The 20,500-nt window shown below is 39.2% G+C and overlaps 1 protein-coding gene and 1 pseudogene across 2 annotated transcripts; one reads left to right on the top strand and one right to left on the bottom strand.

The window, feature by feature from the left end:
• Nucleotides 1-414: 414 nt before the first annotated feature.
• On the bottom strand, nucleotides 415-6,132 carry LOC111333005 (RNA-binding protein Rsf1). 2 transcript variants are annotated; one of them, XR_015994897.1, is made up of 6 exons: nucleotides 5,976-6,132; nucleotides 4,749-5,119; nucleotides 3,066-3,543; nucleotides 2,594-2,635; nucleotides 2,138-2,206; nucleotides 415-908 (listed from the first exon to the last, which is right to left on the bottom strand). XR_015994897.1 is itself a non-coding variant. In XM_022938506.2 (5 exons), the coding sequence occupies exons 2-4, from the start codon at nucleotides 5,117-5,119 to the stop codon at nucleotides 2,158-2,160; spliced, it is 462 nt and encodes a 153-aa protein (XP_022794241.1). In that variant the 5' UTR covers nucleotides 5,976-6,132; the 3' UTR covers nucleotides 415-908; nucleotides 2,138-2,157. The 2 variants fall into 2 exon arrangements, 1 of the variants encoding a protein (XP_022794241.1); XM_022938506.2 differs by lacking the exon at nucleotides 3,066-3,543.
• A 5,445-nt stretch (nucleotides 6,133-11,577) lies between these two features.
• On the top strand, nucleotides 11,578-14,997 carry LOC148717976 (uncharacterized; annotated as a pseudogene).
• Nucleotides 14,998-20,500: the final 5,503 nt, after the last annotated feature.

The following is a 20,500-nucleotide window of genomic DNA, read 5'->3' as shown; positions in this document are numbered from 1 at the left end:
GTTCGGATGAGAGTAATTCTGAAAAGAAGTGTTTTCAGCAACAGCTACCCATGTTTTGATAACCAAAGCAGAAGTCCTTATCAGAGCTAAGTCATTATCAAGTCCTTATCAGAGTCCCTTTATCCCTATGACGACTTCCACCATGGTAACTGACCTGAAACAATCATTTTCAGGGCCACTCTCCTGCTGACGAGCACACTACATTACACCTCTGCATTCAAAGCATTTACTGTATTTCTTTTGATACTTTCCAAGTTTGCCAGAACAAAGATTAACCAGCCTGCAAAGCACTTCCTTTCACTAAATGAGTTTCCATTACCTTTTACTGCCACGAGGCTCTTATCTACTAAATCTCATCGGATACTTCACTGATGGACTCTTCACCATCTACCTCGACTCAATAAATGAAGTACATCAACTATGTAGTGCTTTATTTTGACATCAAAAAGGTTCTACACATTTTAACTTAAATCTAACAAGTAACAACAGAAAAATCAGACAAAATTTGACTTGATCTCCATCAGTTATGTTCTCCTGAAAATTTTCATGACGTTAACAGTCATTGAACTACATGTATCTACTGCACTATTACTTTCCAAATCAGAGACAAAGTCAGAGCAAATAAAGATTGCTATATTTCCAAATGTTTCATCTCACAATACTCTAGGCAAAACAACTGACTGAATATTAAATAAATGATAACAAAACAATAATAGCAAGTTCCTACGTTAATACCTAAAACTACTTAAAAACTACATACTTGTAACAACTTATCATTAAAAATGTTTCAAACACAGAAAAATGAAGACATTGACTGAAACTGAAAGGAGTATAAATCAAAATAGAAGCTTGTTTGAATCAAAACTTCTCTTGCAGAACAATAAGGAATTCCACAGGTCTGTGAGAATCTGCAAAAGATAAAGGAAAATACTGAGAACAGTATAAGCAGAGACAGCTCCTCTCGTAGTCTACAGGGAATAATGGCTGTGATTTATGAAGAACAAATCACCTTACCAGAAGAAAAGTATGTGGCTGTTAATTTGTTGCAGAATTTATGGATTGTCCTCAGTCCATGAAATTAGTTCCAGTAGAAAAAAAAAATCCAGCAAAATAAAATGCTCCCAAAATTGACTACCCTAATTCCAATTGAAAAACTTGTAGAAGAACACAAGGGTTAAAGTGCACCTACACCCAAAAAATTTTTTTCGCTTAACGAAGTAAGCTTATTTTTTTGAGTATTTCTGCGAAAAAATTTTTTTATTTGCTCAAATCTTCAATTTTCTATGCCCAGTCAAAATACGGAAAATCGGCCGCCATCTTGCCCCACGACCGAGTTTAAAGAGGAATGGCTCTAGTGGGTAATGTGACGTCAAATCGAGAACACGAAAGTCTGCATTTCACACATTTTCACTTGTTTGGGAAGGTTGTAGTAGATAATTGTCCGAAAATATGCCGACTAAGTGTGTTGTAGAAGGATGTAGCAACGTGCGAAATTTGCAAGAGGGTATCGCGCTTCATACATTCTTCATACAACACACCTAGTCGGCATATTTCGGACAATATCGACGACAATCTTCCCAAACAAGTGAAAATGTGTGAGATGCAGACTTTCGTGTTCTCGATTTGACGTCACATTACCCGCTAGAGCCATTCTTCTTTAAACTCGGTCGTGGGGCAAGATGGCGGCCGATTTTCCGTATTTTGACTGGGCATAGAAAATTAAAGATTTGAGCAAATTAAAAAATTTTTGCACAGAAATACTCCAAAAAATAAGCTTATTTCGTTAAGCGAAAAAAAAATTTTGGGTTTAGGTGCACTTTAAGTACAGGTTTATTGTCATTTTTGTCATTGTTTTTTTAATTTCCTCATTCTGCCAGTCTCAGTGGGCAGTTAGGTTTTGAAGTTCAACAGGAAAAACAAACAAACAAACAAACCAATCATCAGTTATGGAAAAATGCCTTCATAAAAGTACCACTGCTGTGACAAAGTTCCTACACGCTCCTTGTTCAAGTATGAGTTCATCCAAATTTTCTGCAGTTTTAAATGCAACTTCCAGAGAGACCTAACATGAAATTGAACTTTAAGTAATGAACATTATTTCATATTACAGCTAATAAGAATATAAAATAAATAATACCTGCTCAAATAATGCCACATTCAGTAGCGTCGTGGGCTACGCGACCTGCTCCTTCCTCTTGACTGCCACCTTTTGATGGAAACATTGTACAAGGTGTTACATGGGAATTCACAGAATGAAATTTAAATCCATTTCAGGTCAAAATAATTGAAAACTCATTTTATTTGTTCTTTCTTTTGTTACATTTCAAGTCTTTAGACTGAGAGAAATATGAATCAAACAGGTTTGAGATCACATTAACCTTAAATCAATTTTAACAGCAATGGCCATACTTACATGTAACAAAATATGGACAATAACATAATAAATTCAGCATATTTAAATTTAATAGAAAGCATCTTGTATACACAGTTTCAAAATTTTACCACAAAAGAGACCTGCCTTACGGTGTTGCTTTAAGTAAAGAAATAATTCACTACAAACTGCTGTATTAATTATTTATCAAAGCTGATGTACCTGTCTGGCTCAGGAGACCTCCCCCCTCTGCGGGGTGGTGACCTGTAATGCAAAACAAAAAACATTTGTTGTGAGTTGGTGTTTATGTGTAAGTGCTTCAACCCTGAGATACATGTTGCTGTTGTTCTCTCTATTCTATAAGCACTCGAGTAGATACAAAGAGCATCACTTTTGAGATAAAACTGGATGTAACCAACGACCTTTAGCCAAACATAAATAACACAGCTTTGAACATAGTTTTAATTTCATGCATGCTACATGTATGACACTTGCAATTTCTTCATCATTTACAACCAAGACCAATATTTCACATATGACCATAAAGAAATAATTATTTGTAATAAAAATTTTCACTTGTTCAAAGATAAACTTGAAAATAGCATAAACCAAGAGGCACCATAAAATGCATGCCAGATGTTTTTTTTTTGTTTTTTTTACCAATTTTAACCACTGAAATTATATTAAGCACTACCTGCAGTTGCTAATGCAGAAGCGGAAAACTGGGTTTCCTTGTTAAAGAAAGCTGATGTGTTGTTCACATGCTGAAGTGCAAAATTAACATTGCTGGGGGAGGATGACATTCGAGGAGAAGTGCATGTTGCTCTCTTATGAAAGAACCCTGGTAGCGCTTGGTAACATTTCAGTGAAGCCGATTGAGACACTCCTGGTCCATACATATCAGTATCCGAGGGTACGATATCAGGGTGTGGTGATTTTAGTAATGAAGGGAGGTTGAGTTGAAAGGTTTGATTCCAGGTGGATGAGAGCAGGTTTTGGAGGTTGGTTGAAGGTAGAATTGGATCTGGCCGTGTTGATGTTTTTTTTTTGTTGCAACATCCTGAACTACAGGAAATTTGGATGGAGTACAAAGGTGATCTTAAGCACGACACTTTGTTGAACTTGCAACGGCAAAAATGTTACAAAGATGCGAGGACGAGGTATGGATGAACCTAAAGAATAACCCAAATAGTTATTTTGGTGGAACTATTGATGATTGTCATGGCTACAAATGGCAATCAGCACCCTCAGCTGTAACAAAATATTTAAAATTGTTATCCTTTGAAGTGAAATCTTAGGTCTACATTGTAATTTTTTGGGTCAAAATGACTTTTACACTAAACTCAAGTTTACTTTATACTTGCCTTTATTCAGGATACATTATCAAAATTCTTAACCTTTAATACTTTCGTCCCCAAGATCTCAATAGCAATTCTCCTTACAGTCTGCCAGACAGTTCTTATAGTGTTAGTTTGGAGAATTTGATAATCCCCCTCTTTTCTTTTTTCCTTATTCTCATAACTTGTCTGTGTGATGTTGTATTGATATTGTAAGGAGAAATTCTGTCTTGATCACTCATGGGAGTTAAAGAGTTAAACCCTAGGAGTGACCAGTCTCTAATATTTCTCCTCGTAGTAATACTGATAAATCATTCTCTTTAAGATCGTGAGAATAAAGGAAATAATCTACAACCTAAGAGGCTTTGATCATTAAGTGAATTCTCCTTGTTAACACCAAAGCGAATGTATGGAGAGGAGTATAGAGAATATGGTTACTGATGTTAGAGTGTTGAGGGTTAAACAAGGACAAACACGGACAAACCTAGCTTGAATTTATTTCAACCTTAATGCCATTGCCATTTTATTTATAACACAGACTTGAAGGTATTCGTTATTTCAAGAAAAAAATTGAATCTGAAGTTTAACATTGACTTCAAGCTCAGTAGGCAAATAAAGAAATTTTTAAATGCAATCATAGTATGTAGCATTTTCATAATTTTGTAACATTTTCAAGGGAAATAAGAACAGGTACCTAAGAGAGTAAGTCTTTGCACATTTATAATCTATTATTAATAATCAACTATGACAAATCTAATAACCAGAACCCTGAGAAGTTCTTCTTTGCATATGACAAAAAAAAACTCTTCTTTACACGACAGTTTCAGTTTAAAGAAAAGAATTAGTGCTTTGTAATTGAGTACTCTTCAAAAATAAGAAATTTTTTTTCTCTCTTATATTATGGTCATAACCCGAGACAAAGAAGGCTGATGACAAACTCCCACGGAAGTATTCTTCACCAATTAAAAACCTAAAATCAAATGTTGTTAACTCCTGCACTGCTAATTCAAGTTATTCTACGACATTCCCAAGTTACTTACCTATATGGTGATCTGGACCGATCATCATAGCGGTCATATCCTCCGCCACGGTCATCAAAATGTCTGCCACCACCAGAACGGTCACCACGGTAACCACCACCACCCCCACTCCGACCACCACGCCCTCCCCGGTGTCGGGACATTTCTACCCTTATACGGGCTCCACAAATGTGCTTGCCATCCAGGCCTTCAACGGCATCTTTTGCATCACGCTGGTCTTCAAATTCCACAAAGGCAAATCCAGGTGGATTGCGAGCAACCCACACATCATGCAGTCGTCCATATTTCTTAAATTCTCTCTCCAGTTCATCTTTTCGTCCATTTTCCCCAAGGTTTCCGACATACACCTTGTATGTTCGTTGACCTGACATCTACAGAAACAAATTATTATTGACAGATAAACTAGTTTAAGCCTGAATCTTAGAACCTAGGATTAAGAAACATCAAAAGTGTTTGATATTAAAACTTCGTATCCTGTTTTCTGTTGCTTGTAAACGCAGGTTTGAAAGAATTGAGGTGGGTCACTGACTACGTTATCAAAATGTGATATTGGATCCCTCTCGCTATTGTCGCTCAGGTATGTGACAATTTTAAGACCTTTTCAAATTTGAGTAATGTAATTGCTGTAGTTTTTCTTAGTGTATAACCCCACACTATTCTAAAACAAAGCCTTTGTCCCAAAGGAAAATCTACTGTTTTCGCCATTGTTTGTTTTGTAGAAAGAACTGTACGTTTGTCTTCTTTACCGCGCGCGTCTTAAGCTGGAGCACTCTAGCGAACCGTAATTCAAAGTAATGATGAAAAACTGCTAAGCGATTTAGCCCCACTTCCCAATAAGGGAAACAGATACATCACAAAACGCAGATAACAAAGGCCATGTTCGTAGAACTGATCTCATATGATATCTTACTTGAAACTAAAGCAACATCTCGATTAAAAAGACAAATCTTTCGTAAAAGTTTCGCAACCGATCCGTGATAAAACCCCTCAAAACTTAAGAAAAGAGAAATGCACCATGAAAGCTATTTTTGTCCCGACGAAGGCAGGGCAAGCTTCAAGGGGGAGTACTAAGAGAGAAACATTAGGTGAAGGAAAGATGCGGATTCTACAACGTGAAACGCCATATTGAAAAGCTAGGTCGAAAATCCATACGAATCACATGTTTAACTGCTTAATTGTTCAAAAATTACTACCAAATAATAAACCAGATCTTTGAGTCTCAATTACCTTTGATTAGAGCCGTAGATCTCAAGAAAGTAGCTTCAAATGGTATGAGTACAGACAGCAAGCTAAACTCGTGTTTATCGTCCTTGTAGAGTGAGCGTCCCATATGCTTACACCAGGCCCACGCGGTCAACAAACACCAAGACGAGGCGACACGAAACCCACATCAGCTCGGCGGACAGAATTGACATGGGGAGTTGAAAGAGAAGGAATTTTTTTCTTTGATTTCTTTATCAGTCTAAAAAAAAGGTATTTTTTGGAAATGACGACATTTTAAATTTTTGATTAGAATCCAAAATGTTCTAAGACTGGCGATTTGTTGGGATCTTGTATCGAATTGACCCAAGAGGAACACACAAGACTTGAAACATCCTCGGAGACCCAGGGGCTGTGGGTCGATTTCAAGTTAGGGCATGAAGAGCCCCTGGGGACATTGTCTTACAAGACTAGTTCCAAACGGTCGCAGTCATTCTGCCATCTGATTGGTGCCAGAAAATCTTTGTGTTTCTCTGCCCAATCAGGGTGAAGTGTGCTTTGGAGTCCTTTCGTGCGGTGGCTCTCAAGGGCCATGCACCTACAATAATTTTCATGAATTTATCGCGCGATAAGGTTTGCTAAGCCCATTCATTCAAAAGATATGCAATCAACATTATCGCGCGATAGATAAACTTATCGCGCGATAGAACAACTTATCGCGCGATAGAACAACTTATCGCGCGATAGAACACTGTATCGCGCGATAGAACAACTTATCGCGCGATAGAATAACTTATCGCGCGGTAGAACACTGTATCGCGCGATAGAACAACTTATCGCGCGATAGAACACTGTATCGCGCAATAGAACAACTTATCGCGCGATAGATCAACTTATCGCGCGATAGAACAACTTATCGCGCGATAGAACAACTTATCGCGCGATAGAACAACTTATCGCGCGATAGAACAACTTATCGCGCGATAGAACAACTTATCGCGCGATAGAACAACTTATCGCGCGATAGAACAACTTATCGCGCGATAGAACAACTTATCGCGCGATAGAACAACTTATCGCGCGATAGATACGGTGCAGTGGCCCATAGGGGACATGGCACATATTTTTATCGCGCGATAAATAATAGATTATCGCGCGATAAATGGAAATTATCGCGCGATAAATGGAAATTATCGCGCGATCAATGGAAAATTATCGCGCGATAAATGGAAATTATCGCGCGATAATTTTTATTATTATCGCGCGATAATATTTATTATTATCGCGCGATAATTTATCATTTATCACGTGATAAATGGAAACTTGTCATGTCACGTAATCGGCTGTCATGCATGTTGTTTCCGTGGACGACAATGACTGCCACAGTTGAGGAGCTATGTTTTGAGGTCGATAGTTCGTTTTATTCATGTAAAAAGATCATTTAGCAGTACGTTACAATACTACGACACATAGCTCTTTGATTAAGTATAGTAAACCTTGATTTTGCGAAGTCCGAGCCCGTGGAAATTTTGTATTATTTATTTATATTATGTGATAACTTTTTGATGATGGCATGACTTACACTGTCACGGTTGTGTTACACTAAAACCTTGAAATAAACTTTCATCAGTTTTCTCATCTTCCAGTCTATACTATATGCCCTCTAAATTTCTTTGTCATTGCTCAAATATTCTGGAAGTTACGGAGGTGAAGGGGGCGGAATTCGCTTCACTCCGCGGTCTGAAAAGATTTAAAAAAAGCTCGGGCCGAATAAGGTCAAATTACTTCGTGCACACGAGTAGTTACACAATGCTCATAGGCTTTTAAAGTATCCTCTATTTCGCACTGAAATGTAAACACAGTAACTTTGACATATATGTCACCAGAACTGTCGGTCCTCTTTTGCCAGAAAGGCCTCGCACACAAAGAGAGGGTGGCATTAGGGACACATGAAGCTAGGTTTTCGGGTGTAATTCATTCCCCTTCGAAAAAACATCATACAAGAACTGAACCAACTGTTGTCGATGAGATAAACGAGATCTACGAAAAGGTTACGGGCTTCTAGAGCAGTTAAAGGCACTTGCAACTGTTGCTCTTACATAATTATATCAATCAGTTCTCTGCATTCCTCCAAACAATTTGTGGGGCTTGTTCAGTCACAGCATTCACCATCAATCACATCAATGTCATCTAGGTCACTTCTGTCCGGTAATCCGTTGCATTTGTCCATGCAGGAACAGTATTGGTCATCGCCAAATGCACCAGAGATTAAGAATTGACTACAGTCTTGTTGTCCAGAAGGAGACCGTACGAGTCATAATTAAAGAATTGGATCCTGCTGGCGTACAGTCACGATCATAATGTATTTTTTGTTTGGAGGAATGCAGGGAATTCATTGATATAATATTTGATAGAATATTTGAGCAATGACAACGAAATTTAGAGGGCATATAGTATGGACTGAAAGATGAGCAAACTGATGAAAGTTTATTTCAAGGTGTTAGTGTAACTTAACCGTGACAGTGTAAGTCATGCAATCATCAAAAAGTTATCACAAAATATAAATAAATAATACAAAATTTCCACGGGCTCGGACTTCGCGCGATAATCTTCATTTATCGCGCGATAATTTTTCATTTATCGCGCGATAATTTCCATTTATCGCGCGATAATTTCCATTTTTTGCGCGATAATTTCCATTTATCGCGCGATAATCTATCATTTATCGCGCGATAAAAAAAATGTGTCATGTCCCCTATGGGCCACCGTAGATAGATAATATTATCGCGCGATAATTTTATTACTAGCTCCCATGGCCCCACGACCATTAGCACGTGGTGACATCCATAGCAAGATGGCGGACCAAGTTTCGAGCGTGGGTAATTCACCAAGAAATAGAGACTTTTGTACTTGATATTTGAGCAAGAGACGGTAATCTTTGGGTTAAATTAAATTATATTTCTATGCTTTCTACACCTTATATTCATAAACAATGTTTCACCTTATACACCTTATATAACCTGCGAAGGATCGTGCATCATATGTATTTAATACCGCAGTTCAAAATATATGAACTTCATATACTCATTGTACACCTTAGATAGTTTAAAAACGTTTCCCTACACCTTATATTCATAAACAATCTTTCAAATATAGAGCAATAAAGTCCCTCTCATATCTTTAACCCCACTTACTAAGATAGCATAGAAATTTAATTTAATCCAAAGATTACCGCCTCTTGCTCAAAAATCTAGAATAAAAGTCTCTATTTCGTGGACAATTACTCACCTTCGAAACTTGGTCCGCCAAGAGAAACCTCTGGAGCCAGGGTAGTCGTGGGGCTATGGGAGCTAGTAATAAAATTATCGCGCGATAATATTATCTATCGCGGGACAAGTTGTCCTATCGCGCGATAGAACACTCTATCGCGCGATAAGTTTATCAATCGCGCGATAATGTTGATTGCAAATTTTTTGAATGAATAGACTTAGCAAAACTTATCGCGCGATAGAGTCATGAAAATTTTTGTAGGTGGGTGGCCCTTGAGAGCCACCGTACTACTTTCGTGTGTTGTAAAGTTGCTCGCTATGTTTGTTTGGGCCGTGCGACGGAGATTTGCTTGAGGTGAAAAGTTTCAGTCTCAGCACACAAGGTAAGAGAAATCGATCAGATTGTCCGCGAAAATCTTACTGGAAATTATACTGAATACTTTCGCAAGTATCACTAGAGAACGTGTTTTAAAGTTTGCGAGGTTTGTATACAACACGATGGTTGCAGTCATTGATATGTCGCTTTAAACGTTAAACGAAATTTAAGCTTAAATCTTTCTGGATTTTTTTCATAATTTGCTGTGACTGAAACTTTGCCAATCCCGTGGAGTTATGTCGTCGCACGGGCCACGCAGGTATGTCGAGCAACTGGTACTTGCGCATCTTTCTGTGCAGGCCAAAATTTTATCTCGTCTTCGCTTGAAAAAAAAGAAAAGCTGAGCGGGGAAACTTTTGCTTATTAGATGTGGGTAGATGACCCTGTACTATTGGGCTGACATTTGCAATAAAGCAAACCCGCCCTTTCCATCCAATATTTCTTGGTCTTGGGATTTGTTTTTCCCATTGAAAGCAGCATCGGATCGATTCCCAATGATCAAAGGTATTTAACTTCGTCTTCAACAATTGACAGAAGAGGTGAAATGACAATGACCAAGGGACTAGAAGAGAATCCGTGGCCTTCCTAGCTCAAGAATTTCAACACTCTAGGCAGCAGTTGAAAGATTTAACTCTTTCCAAACCCCTTCGGTAACTGCCCGAAAAAATCTGTCCTTCCCACGGTGTTCTCGTTTAATAAGTTTTTATTCAGATTTTAATTAGCTAATCGGAAACACAGCTAAGCTTTATCTAAGCGCTTGGTGGAGGTCGTCCACGTATTGTGAACGACTTTACTACAAAGCGAAGATTATATTTTGGCGCGCACAGAAAGCAGAAAGCTACGTAGGCGAAAGCGCCAGTTGCTCGACATACCTGGGTGGCCCGTGCAACGAAATAACTTCACGGGATTGGCAAAGTTTCAGTCACAGCAAATTATGCAAAAAATCTAGAAGGATTTAAGCTTAAATCTCGTTTCACGTTTAAAGCGACATATCAATGACTGCAACCATCGTGTTGTATACAAACCTCGCAAACTTTAAAACACGTTCTCTAGTTATACTTGCTAAGGTATTCGGTATAATTTCCGCTAAGATTTTCGCGGACATCTGATCGATTTCTCTTACATTGTGTGCTGAGACTGAAACTTTTCACCTCAAGCAAATCTCCGTCGCACGGCCCAAACAAACACAGCGAGCAACTGAGCTATTAGTATTTGTCCGTGTTACAACACACGAAAGGACTCTAATAAGGCCCTGTTTACAAGCAAGGAGGGTAACCCTTGTGCCAGGGTTACCCTAGCAGGCGGGTCAAAGATGGCCCGGGTTTACAAGCAAAAATTTCACAGGTAGGGTTACCCTACATCCTCGGAGACCCAGGGGCAGTGAGTCGATTTCAAGTTAAGGGCAGAAGAGCCCCTGGGGACATTCTCTTACAAGACTAGTTCCAAACGCCCGCAGTCGTTCTGGCATCTGATTGGTGCCAGAAAATCTTTGTGTTTTTCTGCCCAATCAGAGTGAAGTGTCGTTTGGAGTCCTTTCGTGTGTTTTAACACACACATATTCAACAAGCTCTGTTGCTCGCTATGTTTGTTTGGGCCGTGCGACGAAGCTTTGCCCGAGGTGAAAAGTTTCAGTCTCAGCACACAATGTAAGAGAAATCGATCAGATTGTCCGCGAAATCTTACCGGAAATTGTACTAAATACTTTCGCAGGTATCACAAGAGAACGTGTTTAAAAGTTTGCGAGGTTCGTCTAAAACATAATGGTTGCAAGCATTGATATGTCGCTTTAAACGTTAGATGAGATGTAAGCTTAAATCTTTTTAGAATTTTTGTACAATTTGTTGTGACTGAAACTTTTCCAATCCCGTGAAGTTATTTCGTCGCACGGGCCACGCAGGTATGTCAAGCAACTGGCGCTTACGCTTACGTAGCTTTCTGTGCGCGCCAAATTCTAATCGTTGCTTTGTGGTAAAGTCTTTACGATATGGCCAAAGTTGCAGAGAACGTTAAGTACGTGGACGACCTCCAGCAAGCGCTTAAAGAAAGCTTAGCTGTGTTTCCGGTTAGCTAATTAAAATCTGAATAAAAACTAATCATCGAGAACATCGTGGAAAGGAGATATGTTTTCCGGACAGTTACCGAAGGGGTTTGGAGAAAGTTTAATCTTTCAACTGCTGCGTTGAGTGTTCAAATTCTTGAGCTCAAAAGGCCACGGATTCTCTTCTAGTCCCTTGGTCATTGTCATTTCACCTCTTTTGTCGATTGTTGAAGACCAAGTTAATTACCTTTGATCATTGGGAATCGATACTGCTTTCATTGGGGAAAACAAAACCAAAGACCAAGAAATATTGGATGGAAAGGGCGGGCTTGCTTTTTTGTAAATGTCAGCTTAGTACAGGGTTATCTACCCACATCTAATAAACAAAAGTTTCCACGTTTAGCTTTTCTCTTTAATTTTTCAAGCGAAGATTAGATTAGATTTTGGCCGGGCGTGCACAAAAAGTTGCGTAAGCGCCAGTTGCTCGACATACCTGCGTGGCCCGTGCGACGAAATAGCTTCACGGGATTGGAAAAGTTTCAGTGACAGCAAATTATACAAAAAAAATCTTGAAAAAATTAGGCTTATATCTCATCTAACGTTTAAAGCGACATATCAATGCTTGCAACCATTATGTTTTATAAGAACCTCGCAAACTTTTAAACACGTTCTCTTGTGATACCTGCGAAAGTATTTAGTACAATTTCCGGTAAGATTTCGCGGACAATCTGATCGATTTCTCTTACATTGTGTGCTGAGACTGAAACTTTTCACCTCGGGCAAAGCTTCGTCGCACGGCCCAAACAAACATAGCGAGCAACAGAGCTTGTTGAATATGTGCGTGTTAAAACACACGAAAGGACTCCAAACGACACTTCACTCTGATTGGGCAGAAAAACACAAAGATTTTCTGGCACCAATCAGATACCAGAACGACTGCGACCGTTTCGAACTAGTCTTGTAAGAGAATGTCCCCAGGGGCTCTTCTGCCCTTAACTTGAAATGGACTCACAGCCCCTGGGTCTCCGAGGATGGGTTACCCTACCACCCGGGACAACTTAACTATGCTTGGTAACCGCACGCGTTGTTATCAATGTTCAAAGGGTCTGGAAACAAGTAAAAAGTTGTCCCGGGTAGGCGAGTTATCCCCAGCAGAGCGTTTACAAGGCAGCTAGGGTTACCCTAGCGCTCAGCTAAGGTTACCCTAGTGCTAGGGTAACCCTAGCTGCCTTGTAAACACGTCGATGAAAAAAAGAAGAAATGTGGGAGCGTTAGGGTAACCCTCCTGCCAGGGTAACCCTAGCACTAGGGTCACGGCTGTTTCAAAAGGTCAGCATTAGATTCCATCCACCAAAACCACCTCGGTCGAGAGGGACTGAGCTGGAATACTTAATAACTTGCAAATCATAACCGAAGGTTCTCGGAAATCCGCGCGGAGACATAGCCGAACACCCGAAGAACAAACAGAAACAATATGGCGGGAATTTTAAAGCGTGCCTGATGGTAGAGATGCGGATAATTTTGGATACGTAAATTCTGTGAGGCGTATAAACTCATTGCGGAATTCGAAACAGGATCGACGACGAAATTTTCTTACTTTAAGGCTGACAAAGGTTTCGGAAACACTGGTATGCCCATATATATTTGAAAGCGTTACGTCGTGCTAGCTTGTATCACTCTCGTCCTTGCTCTACTGATCCTATCTTCCATCACAATTTAACAACAGATCACTCGAACAGAAGTCACAAAATACTCTGGGAAGATCCACCAGACGTTAAAGGTACAAAAAATTCCTTTTAATGGTGTGTCTTTCATAATTTTGGGAAGGAAAGTGTTCGATTGTCAGCACGGCAAAGATAGAAAAGCTGGAGAGAAAAGGAAACGAAAAGACGCAGAAGAAGTAAATGAAATATTGCGCTGTACATACACATATTTTTCTCATCCGCGACATTGCTGTTACTACTGTCACTTACGGCTTGTGAACCCGAAAGGTCAGATACACATCGATCACTGGGTCATATGACATTGATCTCAGAATACTTTTATGACAAACGCGATAACACTTCAATCTCGGCTAAATTGAAGATGGTTTAGAACTTACCAATTATAAAAACCTTTCACTGACGTATGCTGCTGACAAAAGAGAAAATAAACGCAATTCTACGCTTTTTTATTTCTATCAAGCTGTCGTATGTCGGCTCCTTATTTTTCAAGGCATCACGCCGACACTTCTGTTTCTTCACATTCAAAAAAATATACAGTTTGAGAAATGCACTATCACTCATCTTACGCTGATATACTTGTCTTTTACAGAAGGCTGGTCAAAAAGATTTCGTGTTCAAGAAAAGAAGATTTCTCGTTCAAGACACGTGGAAGTTTGACTGCAAAGTACAGATAAAAATGCGAGAAATTTTATTTTTTGCAGAGCATGTATTGTTCCACTCATGTATTGACAGAACGAATTCGGTTTAATAAATCCGATAAGCGTTATTACTGTCCAAAATTCGTGCTACATAATCACCGGCTTATTGACTGGAACGAAACTGGGTGGTCTCGTTTTCGATTATTCAAGACACTTCGAGCTTCCTGATGTTTTTTCTCTGTCTGGAAGTTAGTGTGGTCAAACAAAGCTAACACACTGCCAGCACCAAGTTGTCTTTTCATCCATATAAACGCCATGAATCAATTTAAAACCTGACAGAAAAGTTGAGTTGAAGCAGCGGAAAAAGCTTATTTGTGCACCGCATCAGAGGCATTCAGCTTACTGTTACAAGGCATCGGTTTTTTCCTTCAAATGTATGACTTTTAGTCTTTCAGATTCAAGAGGACAGCAATAAGAGATGGGAGACTGCGTCTAGAAATTTGCGAAAAGCTTTACAAGGGATCACTGGGTACGAAAGAAGGATTTACATTGAACTAACTCTCATTACAGACCATCAGAATCACTTTGTTGGCGAGGTAACTTAGTGTTCAACACGAATTAATGCAACGGTCAATGAAAAAAAGTACGCGGCGGGCAAGCCGGTCAAAGTGTGACATAAAAGTGCCTGTACATTTTTTTGCCATGATTTCGTTTTCTTTGTTGTTGTTAAAGTACAATTTCAAACATTCACACAGTACAAAACAATGGCAAAGGAGTAAATAACGTATAGGTGTGTATTACTGGGGCGTTCCCACTTGAAATAGCGAGCATTTTCACAGTTCGAGTTTTTTATTTCTATAGGTCGCTGGAATATCTCAACCCCTTGATGAGAAGATCATCAAGAGGATCCACGAGCTCGTTGCGGGGGGAGTTAAGGAAATATATGAAAAGAGACGGCATTTGAAAATCTTTGTGAAAGAGGTCTTGTTTCGAGATGATCAGCACAAGACATAAACCGACGATACTTCCCTCGGACATCTGACCTGCGCATGTATCTGACCTGCGCACGCACATGCATCGAGCTACGGTTAAAAACCGCATTTCAAAAATTGACTCGGCAAATGTCCACATAAAGACAGATAAGTGGAGAAAAGTTTACAACGCTGATTCCTTTTTCTTTTGTCCCCACTCAGAACAAGTAAACACGCCTATGGAGGTTCCAGTCTGGTCTGAAAATGAAAAAGAAGAAGGTGATCACTGCAAAATGAAGCATTAGGGTTCTTATTTATAGCGTATTGTTTATGGTATATCTGTGATCTTTGCCCCGCCTTGACGAGACATCCCTTGATTTTACCATACCGCTTTCTTTTGTTGTTGTTGTTGTTATAGATGAGTTGGATGAGGAAGTACGTCTCACTCAAGAGGGGGGAGAACAAGAGTGGGCAATCAACTCAAAGAGGAAATGGCAATGACAAAAATGTAAAGATCACAGAATATTAAAACTTCAAAACAGTTTGGTTTAAATATCAAGAAATTAATGTTACAAGTAGCAGCCAGTTATTGGTAGAGTTTTATCAAGTCCATTACATTATTAAATTCAGAGTTACTTTGTTTTGAGAGAAGGAAATTGAGGAGCTGTAATATACTTATCATCATGGCAGGACCACATAGTAAAATTTGTTTATAGAGACTTTTGGAGGAGAGGGGGAAGACTTGTGACAAGCTGGCTAACAAAAACATGAACTTTACCAAATGGGTTAAGTGCTCAGTATTTCAATCAGCTGTGGCTCAAATTAAACTTTGCTTTAGCTTCAAGTTTATTCCTTTGTGTTTGCCTTTCTCTGTGTTTATTTTTCAAGTTATGTTACACAAAAGAACACAAAAATAATAATGCTTTTGAATATTAGGACCCTGGCATAAGCAAGAAATCAAAGTTAATTTGGGTAATAAAGTTAATTTGATCTTCCAATGTTCTTTAATTTTAACCACTAATAACATTTTCCATTTAAATTTATCCCCTCCATTGTTTTGGATGTTGTATGCAAAAAAAACAAACAATCAAACAAAAAACATTCAGCAACAACTGTCCTATGTTGTGGTAAATAATTTATCACAAAATACATGGTATATTATGATTTTATTTACCAAAGTGGCAAAGGCCTTTCACTGTCTATCCATAAATTAAAAGGGGAAATAATTTGTAAAATGTAAGCTAATGATGCTTAGATGAGAAAGCATCACAAACATTGATACATGCCTTAGTAATTGGATGGATAGATTACTGTAATAGTATTTTATATGGTTTACCAGCTAGAGAATTATCTAAGCTCCAACGCCTTCAAAATTCGGCAGCAAGGATTATTATTAATAACCCAAAGATGTGTCACATCACACCAGTTCTATGAGAACTGCACTGGTTACCTGTTCAGTTTAGAATACAGTTCAAATTTATCATGATCACTTTCAAAGCAATTAATGGACATTGTCCAATCTATTTACAAGATCTTGTTAAGTTGCAGCAGAATGGACCATACAACTTAAGATCTAGTAATAAGGGTCTCATGCTGCAAGCACCAAATGCCATAACAAAGAAAACATTAGGTGATCGTGCTTATATGTGTGTAGCACCTAAACTTTGGAACAGTCTTCCTTATAAAGTGTGTAACGAGACTGATTTTAGTAAATTTAAAATTTTACTGAAGACTCACCTTTTTAATTTAGCTTTTAATTAGGATTGAATTGTGCATGGTTTAATAGTTTTTTACAATTTAGATAAGGTTTTTATTAGTTTTGTAAATTTGATAAGGGTCTTACTGTAATTCATTATCTGATGTAATTTTTATATTCTATAATTGTTATGAGCATTTGATCATATGTAAATGGAATTTGTGCACTACAAATATTAAACAATTACTATTCTACATCTTGAGTGTATAATTAATCATCCATGTGAAATAGGTTACTTGTAATCAATGTGAAAGATTTGTAAGATATTCAGGCCCCTGATAACAATTACTGATGTGCTGATTTGTAGTATTCAAAGGTAATGATTTTAGAGGAAGTAGAGGAAGAAACTTCTGGATATGGAATTTTGTTGCAAACATCTGTTAAATCAGTTAAAAACTTTCTCTTATCATATTTCAAGAGTACATGATTGCCACACCAAGACCTTTTGTATTCTACATTGAACACCATGTGATGATTATGGTTTTAATAATAAAAGCTGCTGACTTAAGAACTTTGCAAAAATATCTATGTACAAAGAAATAAATTGTGGTTAGTTACTCCAGTAGCAGGTCAAACCATTCCTCTCTAATGGAAGTAACAGAAATTGTTATGATGGTGGTTTTGGTGGATGGAGAGAGAAACATCCACCAAAACCACTTTAATCTAATTTCATGTCTTATGATTTCATTATGAACGTTTGATCAGCAATTGTGCATTATAAGAAATAATTAGCCAGAACGTAAACTGCTAATGTTTTGGGGAATATAATTCTTTTGCTTCCTTGAAGGTCTAACATTGGCCATAGATAAAATTCAAAAAGTACTGTTGTTGGTTTTGATCACTGTTTTGGTGGATGTCCACGCCCGACATCCACCAAAACTACCAAATACCTTGGCACCTTTCAAATATCGGAAGTATCTGCCTAAAATTGCGCGAAACGTTTTATAATACTACCATCAAACAATAAAGTAGTACTTACCATTTCTCGGGTGTAAAGTTTTGACGCAATTTTCCAAACAAACATTCCACTCAAGTCATCGGGATGAATCGGCATGTTTTCGTAGCTTCATAACTAATGATAAGTATAATACGTCATGAGGTGTCCATCATTCCATCTCAGTCCCTCTCGACCGAGGTGGTTTTGGTGGATGGAATGCCTCTCTGCTGGATGGAACCTAATGCTGACCGTTTCAAAACGCCCGCCAGTGGAAATTTAGTTCGCGCATGTGAGATTTACATTTTTAATTTGAAACCGCTGAAAATGTACGCTGAACGGCTCAACAAGAAAGAACCCACTGATAACTAAGTCACAAAAAGTATATGCGCAGAGTCCAAGGAAATAGCTAACTTATGCGCATGCATTGTTTTTTGCTTCTCTGGTTAATGTTCGCCTAGGAAATATTGCGTGTGCGGGATAGTTAACTATGCGACGGCTGAAAGGCACCTTGTTTTGACGCGAAATGATTTATGACCTCTTAGAGGTCTTCTTATTTTCAGGCAAGATTCTGATTGATTCGAATTTTTCTGTCAATAAAGAAACAACTCTGGCTTTATATCTCTCCTTTGCAGCAAGTTTCTGTACAAAGACGTTTTAATCCGAATTGTTTTGAGCAGTGTAATCCGCGATTACTTTTCACCACCGAAATAGTAAATATGGCGCCCATTTCCTCTTTGACCTCGAACAAATTCCCCTAAACTACGCCAATTTATCTTTTTGATACAATCATGCTCACCCATGGGCTAAGTAAAGAATACAAGATGTATGACAAACTGCTAAAATATCCACGGCCATCTATTACGTGCAGGAAAGTCGCGCGACATGCGTGTGATCTCCTCCCCAAAAACTGTACGTCATCGATCTGTCACGGGAAGCTACGGAAATAGTGAAAGCACGGACGAGACGTTTCTTTTGGTGGAAATTTCGATCGCGATCAGGGACAATAAACCTTTCAATTATATTTTTTTCTTTGATCTGGTGGATAAATCGTTCTTCTTGGCATGATTCACATGGTTTACTGCGAGTATTCCCTTCCTCTTCAAATGGAACGCGCTACTAGCAATAACACAAAATTGCAAATATTCCCGCTCCCCTGAAGAACCGATCGAGAGAGATAGACACCCCTTCCTGAAACAAGGTAAAAACCCAAAGGGTGTACCCTTCTGAAGCAAGAAGGTCGCAAAAAGGAATTTCGAAACATTTCTTTAGTCAATATTTAGTATTGCGTTGCTCACATCTAAGTTTAATTTAGGACTCGGTTCGGATATACATTTGTTGCACAACTATTGTAATTAGCACCACAACTATTGTAATTAGCACCTAAACACTTGCACCTCGTTACTCACACACACACACCAACCACAATACATGTAATTACCATATCTGCACCTGCACCCGTATATATCTGTGGACAACCTCATTAAAGTGCAGTTTTGAACACGATAAGTAACGGTCAACATGGTGGCAGCGGTGCTTGTCTTTTAATTTCACAGTCAAGAAGATTCAAGCCGATGAGCGATATGGCCTCAAACACTCCCTTCCCGCAATTCAAAACAACTGGGGATGACAAACACGATGTGGAGGTCTACATCGAAGATTTAGTCGACTACTGTATTATGCAAAACTGGTTCGATCCGTCCAAGGAAACAGAAGCAGCGAAGTGGACGAAACCAGAGAAAGCGATGGCATGTCTTCGAGCATCGTTATCCCCTGCAGCCAGAGCGATCTACAAATACAGTTTAGGATTGTCTGAACAAGATCAGAGCAAACCGCACATGGTTATCAACGCTCTGAAAGAGTATTACGGCGCTAGCATCGGGGTCTCGGGCGAAAGGCAAAAAATTCGTTTCCCTGCTACAAAATGAAGAGGAATCCATCGCGTCTTGGGAAACAAGGATTCGCAATCAAGCTGCACAGTGCGAGTACGAAAACTTCGCTGATGAATTGATGAGAGATCAGTTCATCGCGGGATTAACATCTGAATCTCTCCGCGTAAAACTGATTGGGAAAGGCCACAGGCACCGAGATGCAGAGCAATCAAAAGTCACTCTACGAGAAGTCGTTGAAATAGCCAAAAGCCACGAGGCAACCACATATGCAAACCAGTTAATGAAAAATGCCCGAGGCAACCAGCAGGAGCAGGTAAACTTCACAAAGAAGACAAAACCCGAATACCGCAGCTCCGACACCTTAACAGCGGCCTGCTTCTGGTGTTGCGGTGAACATCCCAGCCCTCGTCAACAGCATTGTCCAGCGTTCGGGAAACGATGCAACAAGTGTGGAATCATTGGCCATTTTGCTCGTGCATGCAGAGGAGGAACGAGAATTGGTAGAAGACGACATCAGCAATCGAATTTTGTTGATGATGACCCTGATGAAGAGGCATTTGTTATAAATGATCAGGCAGCGCCAGTCGGTGCAAAGAAATTCTTCGCTCACCTACACCTCATCCATGGGAGGCGGTCGAAAATCGTTAAAGCTCAAATCGACTCGGCGTCGACCTGTAACACTATGCCAAGTTCAGTATTAAGCCAGCCATTCCCGAATTTGAAAATCTCAAAGACGAAAAGCAGAATCAACACCTACGGAAGCCAAACAATGAAACCAGAAGGTCAAGTAACCCTCGTGTGTGAAAGGAAGGGCAAATTCCACACAATTGACTTCCTAGTGGTGAACGTTCCGGACGAAAAGCCTCCACTTCTTAGCGGACGAGACGCACAGGCTTTAAAGTATTTGACCATCTATGCAGACGAGACAAACGCGGTCGAGGAGGAGACCACACG

Source organism: Stylophora pistillata, chromosome 13 (assembly GCF_964205215.1).
Source record: "Stylophora pistillata chromosome 13, jaStyPist1.2, whole genome shotgun sequence".
Taxonomy (NCBI): Eukaryota; Metazoa; Cnidaria; class Anthozoa; order Scleractinia; family Pocilloporidae; genus Stylophora; species Stylophora pistillata.
The sequence above is the reverse complement of the archived record's forward strand: the minus strand, read 5'-3'. Positions and strand labels throughout refer to the sequence as shown.

Coding starts and splice junctions, on each gene's coding strand:
- LOC111333005 (XM_022938506.2), bottom strand. CDS start 5,119: ATGTCAGGTCAACGAACATACAAGGTGTATGTCGGAAACCTTGGGGAA. Junction 2,636..4,748: donor CGGTCCAGATCACCATATAG/GTAAGTAACTTG, acceptor TTTGCATTACAG/GTCACCACCCCGCAGAGGGG. Junction 2,207..2,593: donor AGGTCTCCTGAGCCAGACAG/GTACATCAGCTT, acceptor TTCCATCAAAAG/GTGGCAGTCAAGAGGAAGGA.